Source organism: Melanotaenia boesemani, chromosome 5 (assembly GCF_017639745.1).
Source record: "Melanotaenia boesemani isolate fMelBoe1 chromosome 5, fMelBoe1.pri, whole genome shotgun sequence".
In the NCBI taxonomy this organism is placed as follows: Eukaryota; Metazoa; Chordata; class Actinopteri; order Atheriniformes; family Melanotaeniidae; genus Melanotaenia; species Melanotaenia boesemani.
In genome coordinates, this window is record NC_055686.1 from 12,863,367 (window position 1) to 12,877,051 (window position 13,685).

The 13,685-nt window shown below is 41.1% G+C and overlaps 1 protein-coding gene across 1 annotated transcript in view; it reads right to left on the reverse strand.

The window, feature by feature from the left end:
• Nucleotides 1-13,451, reverse strand: part of LOC121640364 (cytochrome P450 26B1) — a 36,088-nt gene extending 22,637 nt beyond the window's left edge. Inside the window, exon 1 of the mRNA XM_041986078.1 lies at nt 12,202-13,451. Within this exon, the coding sequence (XP_041842012.1) occupies nt 12,202-12,405 (204 nt within the window). The 5' untranslated portion in view covers nt 12,406-13,451. The remainder of the gene's footprint in view (nt 1-12,201) is intronic.
• Nucleotides 13,452-13,685: the final 234 nt, after the last annotated feature.

Genomic DNA, 13,685 nt, shown 5'->3' on the forward strand with positions numbered 1-13,685 from the left:
GACACACACCAGGTTGCCGGCTGGCCTCTAAAGCCCTCAGGGTGTGTGTGTGTTAGAGTGGGGTTTTTTTCCAAGCTACATTTTGCTGCCATATGGATGTAGAGTGGTTTAGTATGTCTGCCTGGCAGGCCTGCTGACACACACACACACAAACACACAGTCCAATTCAAAGGGAGTTCCTCAGGCAGCCAGACAAGGCTCCCTTTCACACCCCAAGATACAGCATCAGATTGGGGCGAATTGTGCACTTTTTCTGTGTGTATGGGTGACTTATGTGTGTATTTCTTCATGCATTTTCTTTTTCCATCACTGTTAGTTTTCTTTTCATGCACACACACATTTTGGCAGAAAAACTGGAGGTTTTCATCTGTCATATTCTCTACAGGAAAATGAGAAAAAAAATTGTGCCTACAAACACAAAAAAAAGTTGCACTGAAATAATCTGTGTGAGTGTGTGTGCCAGAGGTGTGGTCTGGATGACATTTAGCTTAAAAGGTGAGAAGTGTACACCCCTCTCCCCATCCCAAATCTGGCAAAACACACACACATTCACACACACAGACCCAGCATGGAAAGTTGTGATGTAATGACACCACACTTCTCTTGCAGGAGAACACGTACGTTTCACAGCAAGTGCACACACACACAAATGGAGCTGTCGCCATGGAGATGCAGGCGTCACAGCTTCACACTGATTGCGCAGGCTGAAACACAATTTCCCTCCAAACTTCAGTGAGGCGAAGAAGACCTCACTGTAAACACTAACTTCGTTTTTGGGGGAAAAAACCTCCAGAAACCAAAATTGCTGCCACAACATTACAGTTGATTTTACCACCGAGGTCACAGGCAGCAGACTCTGATGTGAGCTGAAAACCATAAAGAGGTTTCTCTTAATGATGGCGGGCACAAAGTTTTAAAGCCTCCTTTTTTTTTCTTTCTTTCTTGTGGACATGTTGCCTAGCAACTAAGACTAGTAAAATTGGCTGTGGAGACACAAAACATGATGTGTGCACCACTTTTTTCATGCAGCTCCATGCAGTCAGCAGCTGGAGTTGGGAATTATACATAAAGAGTTTCAGCTGCTGAACTCTGAAGAGTTGCGCACATTTTTATTTACAGTTTACGGTTTGTTTTTTTTCCACCCTGATTTATTCCTGCAGCACTACCTAGCTGCAAGCTGGGATACCTTTATAAAACAGTTAGCGGCGCTGTGCTTACTATCATAAGCTAATGCAGCTAAAAGCTGCCGTATTCTTACAGAACGTACTCTGTTTTAGATACACAAACTTCACATTAAGTATAAACAGATTAAAATAATAATTTCTGAAGTTATTTGAATATTTGATTTTAGTTAAACACAAAATATAATCAGCAAATAAATCATGGTTTAACATTTTAGATTAAGATCACATTAAATCGCAGTTAACAGTTTCAGCATTAGAGAGATGAACATCAGTTCACTTCTACGATTTGATATTTTAATGCTCAAACTTTTGTGATTTCACATAAAAAAACAAATCAGAACTTTGTCCACTTGTAGTAACAGCAGTCTCTACAAAATATTGCACATCATTCAAAAGGAAACAAAAAAAATCCAGTGAAATGAAACACTTTCCATCAATGTCCCTGGAGCTCCCCGTTCACCTTAAGCTAAGAGTAAATCCAGCGGCGATGGACTGAGAGCAACATCGCTGCTTCAAACTGCACCCCGAGGCGTGGTTAAACCAAGGTTAGAATAAGAGTAAAATCACGTTTTTGTCAGGGTTAAAGGTTTTGTACACTCGATTAGAGGAGTTGGAATAGTGTTTAATAACCAAGTAAAGCAACGTCCCTAAGTGCAGCGCTTTTTAACTGTGTGTGTGTTTCTGTCTGGACAGGGTCGTACTTGTACAGAGTCTCTTTTATACTTTTTTTTAACAGAGATTTATCAGATATTTTACAAGAACCTCAATAAAGGGGCAGAAAGGGAGTTTCTATGAAGAGTTTCCACACACGCCATGTATTCACACACACACACAAATCCACTTCAGCTCACGTTTGCCCACTCACATCTACTCAAAGTTTCTGACAAGCGTCATCGTGATCACAGGAAATCTCATAAAATCTCCTTGTTTCTCTTGTTCTCTCTACACAAACACACACACACACACTGTCCAAGCACAGCTAGCTAGCCCGCCAGCCGTGCTAAAAATACCCCCGTCTGTTCTGTTGGGGTTGGCCTGGGGGCGAACCTGGGCCGGGGCTTATAAATGTCCTCTTTGTAGAGCAGTGGAAATGTCCAACAAATGACTCTTTTATTAGAGCAAGACAAAAAACTAAAACAGCTAATTATGTTTACTCAGATCAATCCACACACACACACACACAACGCTAGATGGGCAAGAGTGTGTGTGTGAGGAGTGGGAGAAAGAATGTGTATTTAGGGTGTTTATAAAGTAGAAATATAAGGCTGATGCTATGAGGGAGCAGAGGATTTTGGAGGAAAAGAAACAGAGCATGATGGGAAACATTATATAAAAGTGAACACTGAACATTTAAAACACACAAGACTGTGCTGCTGAGAAAAGGAAAGAGTTGCACGTTTGTGTGCACAGAGATATACTAAGTTCATGGAAAATGGAAGCGAAAAGCCAAATGAACTTTTTGACTCGTCGTTTTGGTTCGATAAATTTCATTGCGATAAGAAGTTGAAGAAAAAAGAGGCTAGAGCGAAAATTCACACTAAAATCTTTTAAGTATCCTATTTGTCTTTAAATATATGTAATCTCTCAAAATTCTGCTGAATCAATTCTGCTGGGTTATTAAACTCTTGGATGCTCGTTCCTCAGTGTCTCTCTTCTTCATACAGTTCATGAAGTCCCGCCCCTCTTCTGCCTCTGATTGGCTGTTGTTTGTCGCCTGGTTAGGGTGAAGTTTAGCTGATTGGTTAGATATTTAGCTGATTGGTTAGATAGTGGAGGTTAAACAAGAACCTCTAAATCACAGCCAATCCGATTTGGAGGTTGTTATGGAGTACGGGAAGGAAAAAAGAAGTCTTGAAGAAAAAGGCATCATACCTTTAAATGACTAAAAACTTGTAGAAACTCTGGATATATTTTATTAGGTGGCAAAAATTACTCTCTGATTTAGCAGGTTTGGCACCTGGTGTGTTTTCGTTTCCGACCATGAATGAGAGCATTTTGAAATGCGCAGTTGGGAACGAATGAAGCTTTAGTTCATAAAGATGATGGCTTATTTTATTAATTCTAACTTTCCAGTTCACAGATGTATATTTATATTGTAAAATGTTGTACTTTTGTGTCCCTGAATGCTAACGCGTAACATTAATAGCAAATTTTGTCTAGTAGGTTGCATGAAATTTAGTCTTTTGACGGATGTAAATTGCAGACTGTTTCGTCCCATTGTGGTCAAGTATAAGAGATTTTTAAACAATCAAAAGGCAAGGCCATTCTTTACTGTGTCGCCACGGCGTCCACGATGGAGCACGTGAGGTATCCAAACCAATAGGAAGAACTGTCAACAGGCTGAGAAGAAAAGTCCATAAATTACAGGACCTGAACCAGAATAATGAAGGCTAAAACCAGCAGAGTTCTGCCCACGCTGTTTGACTGACAGGTAGCTCCAGATGCACAAAGGTGGTGTCAGGAATCTCCACGGTTACACCTAAAATAAAGGTTAAAAACGAAAAGTAAAAAAGCAGAGAGAGCAGCGAAGGAGAACGAGAGGAAACGAGGTCAAAGGCTGTGAGGGAATTCCTTCTCTCTTTCAGCTGTCAATCATTCAGCCGGTGCCAGAGATACCAAGGAACCAGTGTGAGGCCTTTTATGTGTGTGTGATTGTGCGTTTGAATGGTGCGATAGGTCCTCGACTTGACAATGAACCCCGTCCCTTTGCGGTCACACCACCTCATCAGGGAGATGCAGAGAGAGGAGGAGAGAGAGGGGAAATAAGAGAGTGGGATGAGAGAAAGGAGAAGGGAGGAAACTGAGGAGAGTGTAGGGAAAAGAGAAGGAGGGGAGGAGGAGAAGGTGCGAACGACTGGGAGCCAAAAATGAAGGCAGAGAAAGCGAGCGCAGAGCGTGGCAGAAGAGGCGGAGAGATGGGATGGGTGCTTGTTTCAGAAAGGACGGATTAAAGAAGAAAGGCTTCGGATAGTTCAGCCAGAAAACACGAAGAATAGAAGGAGCAGGAGACACAGGGGGGAGGGAGGGCTGGCCCCTGACCCGGGGACATTATAGAAAGGGAGATTATGGTTGTTCAAAACTCTCTAAGCGCTAACCCCAGGACCCCAGCTAATACCCTGACACACACACGCACACACACACACAGACGCACCCAGCTACAAACGAATACAGACACAGTGTTAAACTGGAATTCATGTGGTGATCATTTATTATATTTTCTTTTTAACAAATCTCATTAAAACCAACTTTTAGCAAGTCTTCCTGCAGTCTGTAGAGCAGCATGCTAGCTGAGCTCAACAAACCCAGGCTCTCTTTGCTACGTGGTCGAAATTTTAATTTAAGTCAGAATTAATTGGCAACAGCGCTCATCAGTTTCTTGTTCAACTTTAGATTTTCTTACTGCTTACTCCAGAAAATGTCCTATTTAACACGTCATTTAACTTTTCCTTCAAATTAAAAATCACTGATCACATTGCCTACGTCAGCCGAGAGGAGCGATTTACTGTGTTGGAGGCAAAAATGGCAAGAAGGGACTGCTGAAGTGGACAAATGTAAGTTGATATGTTCATTTTACAATTTAATTATTGATTAAATTCCTGCTGTTAGACTTCGTAAATTTAATTAATGAACTGTTTTAAGATCAGGCAATGGTCCTTATACAGGATTTTGTTTATTTTTTGGGGCCAAATTAAAATTAAATTTAGAGAGACGATTGGATTTATTCTTTAATAAACGTGTGTTTTATTGAAAAATACACTTTGCTTTTCATCAGGACAAAACATAGAAACATGTTCATACATTGCCCGCGTCACTGAAGCCTGAATTCGTGCTCCTGTAACTAAACGGCTTCATTTCGTACCATGTGTATTTTATTTACGATGTTTCCTCAGCTTTGACTCTATACTGCTTTTTGAGATTATTAAAGAACAGAGTGAGAAAAAAGTTGGAAATTCTTACAGTTAATTTAAGTCATTTTGTTTTTTTGTTAAAACAAGAAATGGGTGCAATTAATACAAACTGTGCTCTTTAAATATGTTAAGAGCCGGATTTCATGTCATTTTTAGCAGGATTCTTTGGGGTTTGAATCAGTTTTATGTCATTTGAAGAAAGGTGGGAAACTTAAAATTCTAATACATGGTGTATACAACAAAAGAAGCAAGCTACTGTATATTTTTCTAACTTTAAACCAGGCATGTTGATACCTAAACGGAACTAGGTGTAAATTAACCAAGAGGCAGTATGCTGCGACTGGAAGGAAAAATAGAAATTTTCTGCAATGCGACATGACTGTCTTCCTACTTTTCAGTTATTTTCCTGCACCAGTCTAAAGATAACACTGAAAACTTTTATGTTAAGCTCAACATACCTCATAATAGTATTTAATGAATGATTACAAAAACTTTTGTTAATTTTTAGCTGTCTGATAATCCTGAAATACTAGCTAGACCACTAAATATGGAGGAATCAAGCTTGAATCAAGAGTTTCTGCTTGAGTAACCTGTTTCAGATCCAGCTGAATTGCACACAGAAAGATAAAGTGTTGAAGTCAGAAAGTGTTGAGAAAAAATGTATCCTTGTGTTGGTTTGGGCCTCTTTGTGGGTAGCGTGGGCAGTTTTTTGACAAAGAGCAAAAGACAGAATGACACCAGCTTTATCCTTTTAAGCTTTTGCACACAAAGTTTATAACCAGTAAAAGTGCAACCGTGCTTTCACACACACTCAGAGAAGAGGAGATTAACACTGGGCTCTATACTCGGCCCAGAACAAGAGTGTTGAAGGAGGGAGCAGTGTGTTCTTGGGGTGAAAGAAGGGGCAAGGGAGACCGATGCCAGTACCTCCTGCTAATCTACGAGAGGAGGACAGAGTGGATGGTTGGCGAGAGAGGAAAAAGAAGAGGGAGAAAATGTAAAATGTATAAGAAACACAAAAAGTGCAGTCGATTGCTTTCGGTGTTGTCGCTGGATTTTTTTTTTTTTTTTTTTTGCAAAAGAGTTGCGATCTGATGGACATGTAAGAGAGATCAAAGAAATAACAGTAAAGGAAGACAAAAAAATAAAGCTAATTCAGGAGAGGAACATTCAAAACATGAAACAAAAGGTAATACTGACTTTTACATGCTAGGCTAACAGAAAAAAGCAGCTTTTATCGTTCATAGATTTACCAAAACATGAATAAAAAAAGTGAAAGTGGAAACAAAAGGAGAAGCGCTTGAAGGTTCGTGGGATTCACGAAGAAGCTTTTTTTAGGGGTTCAAGGGTCCTGCTTTGAATGTTAACATTTTTACACCACACACATCCAAAGGGCTGGCCCTTGTGCCTGCTAAATGGACTATGTATCTGTCACCCAGAAAACAGCCAGTTCCCTGCCACTCCTGAAGAAACAAAGACTTTCTCTCTTGATCACCACACTGCTGCATGCAACTTTATGCACATACACTTAAAGTCTTTCCATTTCTGGTATGTGTGTTTGAGTGTGTGCTTCAGGCCTGTGTAACCGCAGCTATGCAGCACACAGCGGGCTGGACCGCAGTAATGGAACCTACTATAGATGAAGCCACCAAGCTCCACAATCCCCCCTCTGTCTGAGCTGGTTAAAGACACAATCCTGCTGCAAACAAAGCTCCTGAGAGCACTGAGTGTCTTCACTTGAAGGAAATTGCAACTTCTGTGGGTGGATCATCAGTTTTATAAACGTTTCAACGTTTTCTTGTCATGTGTGAGAAATGAAAGCAGATCCCAAAACAGTAAATGAGGGCTTTCACCACCAAACTTCCTGTCAAGATTATTCCAAGTGTTCATCTTTTAAATAGTTTATTTTTAGAAAAATGGTGAAGTCAGCCTTACATCCCACAGATGGAGCTGGGTAAAACTGGAAAACTGGGTCCAAAGCAGTGCTAATTACTGTTATTCTGAGTATGTTCACAATTTAGAATATGAGCTCTGTCTGGCTGTAGAAACATTTCCACATATCACCAGCAGGGTTTCACACAGTGGATTTTTTTTTCTTTTTTTTTTTTTACACAATGGTTTAACATGACTGTTGGTCCAAGCTATCTATAAACCATGTGTGTTGGTCAGAAAATGAGCAGAAATCAAAGTTTAGATGTTGTATTTTACAAACAATAAAAAGGAGTATGCACAACATTTAAAGTATTATAAAGGAAAAGCAACATTTAAAGGCACCATGAGACATTAGGACAGGTGCAGAAGAAGAAGAGGAGGAAGGAGTGACAGTGAGATGGAGAACTGTCATCACATTGTATGATGAGTGTGCTTGGTATGCAGGATTGTTATTACCCTGCTCACCATCATTTACACTTCATCACCGTAAAACAGACGAGAAGGCAGGCTGGCAGACAGAAAGATAATGCATCACTGTTGGTGTGTGTGCAGATTTATGCAGCTGATAATGTTTGCACTTTCCATATAGAAATCTGCTGTGTGTGTGTGTATTCTCTCTAGTCCTAATAGCAAACATAAATCACACACAAATGCACTGTTATGCGTTCATTTTGGCTCATTTGACCCAGATTCAGTTGCGCCTCTCTGCACCGCCTGTTTCCTGTTTCCTTCTTTTTTTTTTTTTTTTTTTTTTTTTTAAACGCCAGGATCAAAACAGGAGAAACTGTTTCTTGAAAAGCAAATTTATCACCTTGTTTTCTAGGAACAAAATCGGCAAACATCTAAGTTCGTGTGTCGATGTTGAATCTTTGAAATAAAGAAAAATGCAACGTTTTATTAGTCGGTGTGGCTGGCTTTTTAAAAAAGTTTTAAAAGCTGTATTATGCAAACACCTCTGAGTATGGTGAGAGTATTCTGTAAACACAAACCTGAAATTTTAATTTGCGAAATAAACATCCAAGATTTTGTACTTTGTCGACCCCTTGTGGCAGCTAAAGGTAACTAGCGTCATCTTTAAAAAGTTGATTGAATTCATGACCCAGAAACTGCTGCGTTATCTAAAACAGTTGCATGTGTCTGTTCTGGTCGCCGCTTTAACACTTTAAGAAGTTTATGTGTTAAATCAGGTAAATACCTTGTGTATTTTATATTAGGGAATGGTATATTGTTCGTCTTTGGGTCAAAGATTGTTCAAGTACTTAGAATTCAACAAAAATGGAGAATTTGTGAGCACGAATCTGCAACTTCAAATTTTTGTAACATGGTAAAAGCTAAATTTGAGCTTTGGATCAAAGTATTATTCCATTTTTTCAAAAACATTTTCCTTAGAACCTTTAAGATGTTAATAAAGGCTTTGTGGTGTCAATCTGTTTCATGGTGTTATTTAAACAAAAACCTATGAAGAAAGCATTTAATATTCTTACATGTTACTAAAAGTCTGTAATAAATGCAAGGACAGAGTGTCTGCATATGTACATTGTTATGTGTGAAGCTCTGCAGCATGTAGGTAACGGATTCTTTGCCCATGTGTGTGTCCTCACTCAGTAGCACTGCTGCTTGGCACAGTCACTTCAGAAAGCTCAGGCTCCTAATGAGAGCAGACAGGTCTCTGGCAGAGCGGCCGTAACACCATTTCTAACCACAGATCGCTTTAAAATGAATCCGTCACAGAAATGTGCTGCTGCGTTTGAGTGTTGAGGTAAAAAGATACTGTATGTATATATTGTATACATACATTTAGACTCTTAAAGTTTATGTTAGAGATCTAGAGGAGGAGCCAAGGGACGTGATCTGAGACAGGGAGAGGGAACTAAAGAGGAGAGAAATACAGAAAAGAAAACAGTCGTACATAAGTTGGTTTGTATCCAAAAGAATTTGGTGCATCTTTTACCTAAGGACTCATTTGTATTTAACTGCCTTTTGTACACACTTAAACGAACACACAGCAGCAATTCTTCAGAGTGAGTTCCTGCTCAGTGTTTTCCTGCCCGGTGCACAAATGAACTATTTTGTTTGTCAGTCATTCCTCTTATGGCATTGCCTTTGGCAGCTGAACTTACTGATGAACAGTGTGTGTAGTATGAAGACCAAAATCGAAGCTAAAAGAGCGGGGATATTGGACTTAAATTCTCCAGGTGGTCAGTTTAAATGGTAAAGTTGCTCATAGCTGCGTAAATTAAAATCCATTAATATGTCAGTGTTGTTCTTACATCTTGTTTCTGCTGCCCTCTAGTGGTAAAAACGTCACCTAACCCAACACTGTATTTCAAGTTCTGTTGCTTCTATTTGTACTTATAGGCAGACTTTTTGACTAGTTTATAAAACTAGCAAGTGTGCACTTACCAGATATTAACCTTTGGCTGTTACTGATACGCTAGACACGTTTATAACTAGTTGTGCCTCTGACCAATCTAAGGCGAAGCAGCAGTTTAATATGTGTGCACACTACATAACACCACCACACATAAAAAGATTAATGTTTGATTTTGAGAGAGAAAAAAATGTGCTAGCTAGCATTAGTATTACCACCTACACTCCCTCCCCTTCCCGTGGGGAACTTGCCACTATATTTGATTAGAAAGATGACATACATACTGATTTAGTGTTTAGCATTTGGTTATATAGGAATAGTCTGAGTTAGGATTGTAGAACACAGAAACCCAATTCAAAAGTTACTTTTGTCAAGAGCACATGCATTTGTCATTGTCAACACGCTCAAGCACTCAAAATGAATGAAAATTGCTTCAGAAGTCTGTGATTTCTGGGTTCTTATATACAACGGATGGGTAAGTTTAAATGCATGGAAGTATTTGTCATGAACAATACACAGATAATAATAATAATAATAAACAACAGTCTGAGCAGTTTGCTTGCTCTGGCACTCCGGTGGTGAAAACTTGTATAACTGAACACACTTAAAGCTCAGAGAATGATGATTAGTAAAGCAACACAGGGTGAAATGAAATGAGGAAACAGCAGTTCAGATTTGGCATGTAAGCTCTGTTTTGTTTTGTTTTTTTTTCTGAATCAGGATGTCTACTTTCAAAGGCTCTTGCTTAAGAGACTATCAAACAAGTTGTTCTTCTGGCTCTCTACACCTGTTAGTTTGTTGAGGTCTTTTTCCACACTTCCATTCAGACAATTCCCTCCACCAGCAATCAGGCAGCAGCGTTGCAGAGGAGCATCTGAGCTAGAAGGACTGATCAGATATCTATCTGCATGTCTCACATTTTCATAGTAAATGGGGATAAGACAGCAGCTTGGCACATCTTCCACTTTATATCTATCTTACACACATTTTTAACGTGATTTATTAGGCATGTCACTGACTACATTAACTTCTTAAACTTCACTTTAAGATTTGGTCAGGGTCTCCTCCAGATCAACTCACTGGAAAAGAAGCAGAGGAGCAGCCAAAAACTCGGCTGGGTTTCCAGCGTCTTTCACGTTTTTTACTCTGCTTGCGGGGACATTTGGTCCTCATAAGTACACACAAACGGCTCTATCCGACCCCACTCCCATAAACGTGGTCCTCAGTTTCATTCCGGGAACGCGTCTCGCGCGGTGTCAGATGTAGACTAAGGGAGCATCGCAAGTTCAAGTCCCACACGCGGCCAACGTGCCTTCTCGTCGAGCCCCGCTTTGCTTGCCACCCCCCAAATACACACACACCACCCCACCAGTTCTTTTTCTGTCTTTCTGCTTCTTTTTATTTATCAACTCTCCCGCTTCCAACCCTTTCAGTCTGCGTTCTCCTGCGGGAGCCCCGAGCGCGCTGCTTACAGTGGGACTCACGTGCGGCATGTTGGGGTCAAACTACAACACTGAGCTGATAAATCTCAGATTTTCGCTGTTTAGTCCAAAATTCTGTTAGTTTTAGCAAAAACATAAAGAATATGTACTGATTCTGATGCACATGTTTGTGCCAGTGTACTACTGAAAGAATCTATGGATAGATTGTTTTCATAAAAGTGGTCAAACTCAAGTGTTGAAGCTTCATAACATTTATAGCAGTTATTGATATCACTGGCATGCATGCCGTAAGGTTTTCCGCTCCTGCAGCTTTACACAACCTGTCAAGCAACTTGCCAGCTGGAATCTCGGGTAGTTGAATGATTTCTTCAGCATGCAGCATGCTGGGAAGTTTGTGAAATTCAGCCAAAATGAAGAAGCTGAAGCTCAGCTGAGAGGAGCGCACTTTCTCTTCAGTTTAACTCTTTAATTCCCAGAACTTCCCTCTTTAACACACTTTCCCAGTCAGTCGCCTTTCTTCAGCGGGTTAACTCTGATCTGAATGTACTTCACCACCACCCAGACACCCTCCGTCCCCAGCTGCCGCCGTATCTGATGGGATTGATAGACTATCAGTCTGACTGCAGAACGACCCCGCAGCGCAGGAGCGAAGGGGGGGTCGCTCCGCGGTCTGCTGACCCGATGCGCTCCTGTCTGAGGTAATAGGTAAATAAACTGATCTGATCGCCACTGTAAGAGAGTGGGAGAGATATTGCAGAGCTATAAACTCAATCAACTGAAAAAAAAGAAGTAAAACTCTTTGATGATTATCTGTGTGTGGTTAGGTGGACAGGAGTCATTCAGTCTGTGAACATCACAGGCGCGCAGGATCAGGATGAACCAGCTCAAACACATAGTTGAGGTCAGAATGATTCCCCAGGCTGAGATAAGATTTTATAAGTTTAACTCGTAAGATATTCTTGAAAGTCGTAAAATAATCAGTTTTTGGTGGAAAGAAAAAAGACACAGATCTGTGTTTGTTTTAAATTTAGCACCAAGTGCGCGCGTCATAAGAAATATCACATTTCTTAATAGGTGCAGTATTAGTACTTAAACGACTCTGTTAGTCGATATCAAGATAACCTCGTTGTCCTGCAGACTAAGTCATCAGTAAGTGGATGTTAGAATGCTGAGTGTGTGAAGAACAGAAAAGGGAAAGTGTGGAATTGAGATACACCCCAATTGAAAGTATTAAAGTTTTCGAATGAATTTAATTTAAAAGAAATTAATAACTTCATTATGCAGATAGTCCGCGGAGACCCGTGCTGACCCAGACAAAGTTTCCCTCTCCCCCCTCCCCATCCCGACCCCGCGTGCGCTCTTACCTGCAGGAGCCAGTGGCAGGTCTCGCCGATGAAGGGGAAGCCCATGGATCCTTTTGGCATAGGCAGCTTGCAGTTCTTATCTCGCGTGGCCGTCCATCTGAGCTGCCACAGCTGCTGCGAGACGGCGAGGAGCAGGGCCATGGACACCAGGCAGGCGGCCAGAGTGGCCAGAGCCGAGACCAGGTCGAAACTGTCGAACAGCATGGTGATGGAGAACCGATTCTCTGAACGACTTTCTGAACAAACTTTGTTTGGGATAAAAACAACGTGGATCCCCGATTTAGATTTTTTTTTTTTTTGTTTGTTTGTTTTTAGATTTTACTTGCGTTTAAAAAAAAGCGCGGCGCTTCTTTATGCGCCCTCAAAGTGCTCTAAAATGAAAACGGGCGGCTTTTCTCTTAGAATGAATGAACTGCGCAGAGCGCGTTTTTTTCTCTCTAAGTAATTTTTTTTATCTGAAAATAGTAACAAAATTATGTTTTGATGCCTCACAAGTGCAAATCAGTGTCGGGTGAGCGAAGATGCTACAGGTGAGCTGTTATGTGACAACCGGTACCTTCAATGTCACAACTAAAAATTATAATCAAATCATTCAAACTAACTTTGTTTTAATGATTTAAGTATTTAGGACCAGAATCACACTTTACTGGGCACGGTCCTGATGTTTGAAATTTCATTTTCAGTCTTGTTTGTGTTTGTTTCTGACTTAAAATGATGTTGTAGGGGGTGGAAAAAGTCAGGAACTTTGATGCAGGCAAAAATCTAAAGGTGACACGTTTATGTCAGACACCGGGACGCCCGGGGACACGTGGAAAAAATTAAGTCGAGCACCGGAGCTTACAGGAGTTTGCTTTTCAAAAACTTCTCGATGAACGAAAAAAAAAAAAGTTAATTAAACGAAACGTCTTCCAAGAATCTTGTCTCTGACAACTCCAATCAAAATAAAAAGTTTTAAATGCCTCTTAGAAAAAAGTTTTAATCTCGCTGGAGCAAGGACGAGGGGTTTAAAGAGTTTAAAGATCCGTGAGCTTGCAGGGATGAGTAGGTGCGCAGGAGATGCTCCGTCCTCTTTCTGCTTCTCTTACTTTCTGTCGTCCACTCTCCTCTCTGTGTACCTTTCTGTCTCTGATCGCTCCTTTCTCCCTCCCTCTTACTGCTGGCTGCCTATACAAGTCACCCTCAGTGCGTGTTTGTGCGAATGCGTGCGCAAAGAGTGTGTGTGCGTCAAGCCAGAGGCACCAATGAGTGTTTATATAGTGCGGAGGCAACTGGAAGGCGAATAGGCGGCCAAGGGCTCCCGTTGCCCCCCTCCAACCCCACCCCACCGCACTCCAGCGTCGGCCAGAGAGGCAGCGAGACTCCCCTCCCATCTTCCCCTCCTTCTCCTCTACCTCTCCCCTTCCTCCATCCATCCCTCCCCTCTGCCCCACCTCTTTCAGCTCCTGGTGCACCCCCGTCCCTTTTCCTCCCGTTGCCCTCCCTCC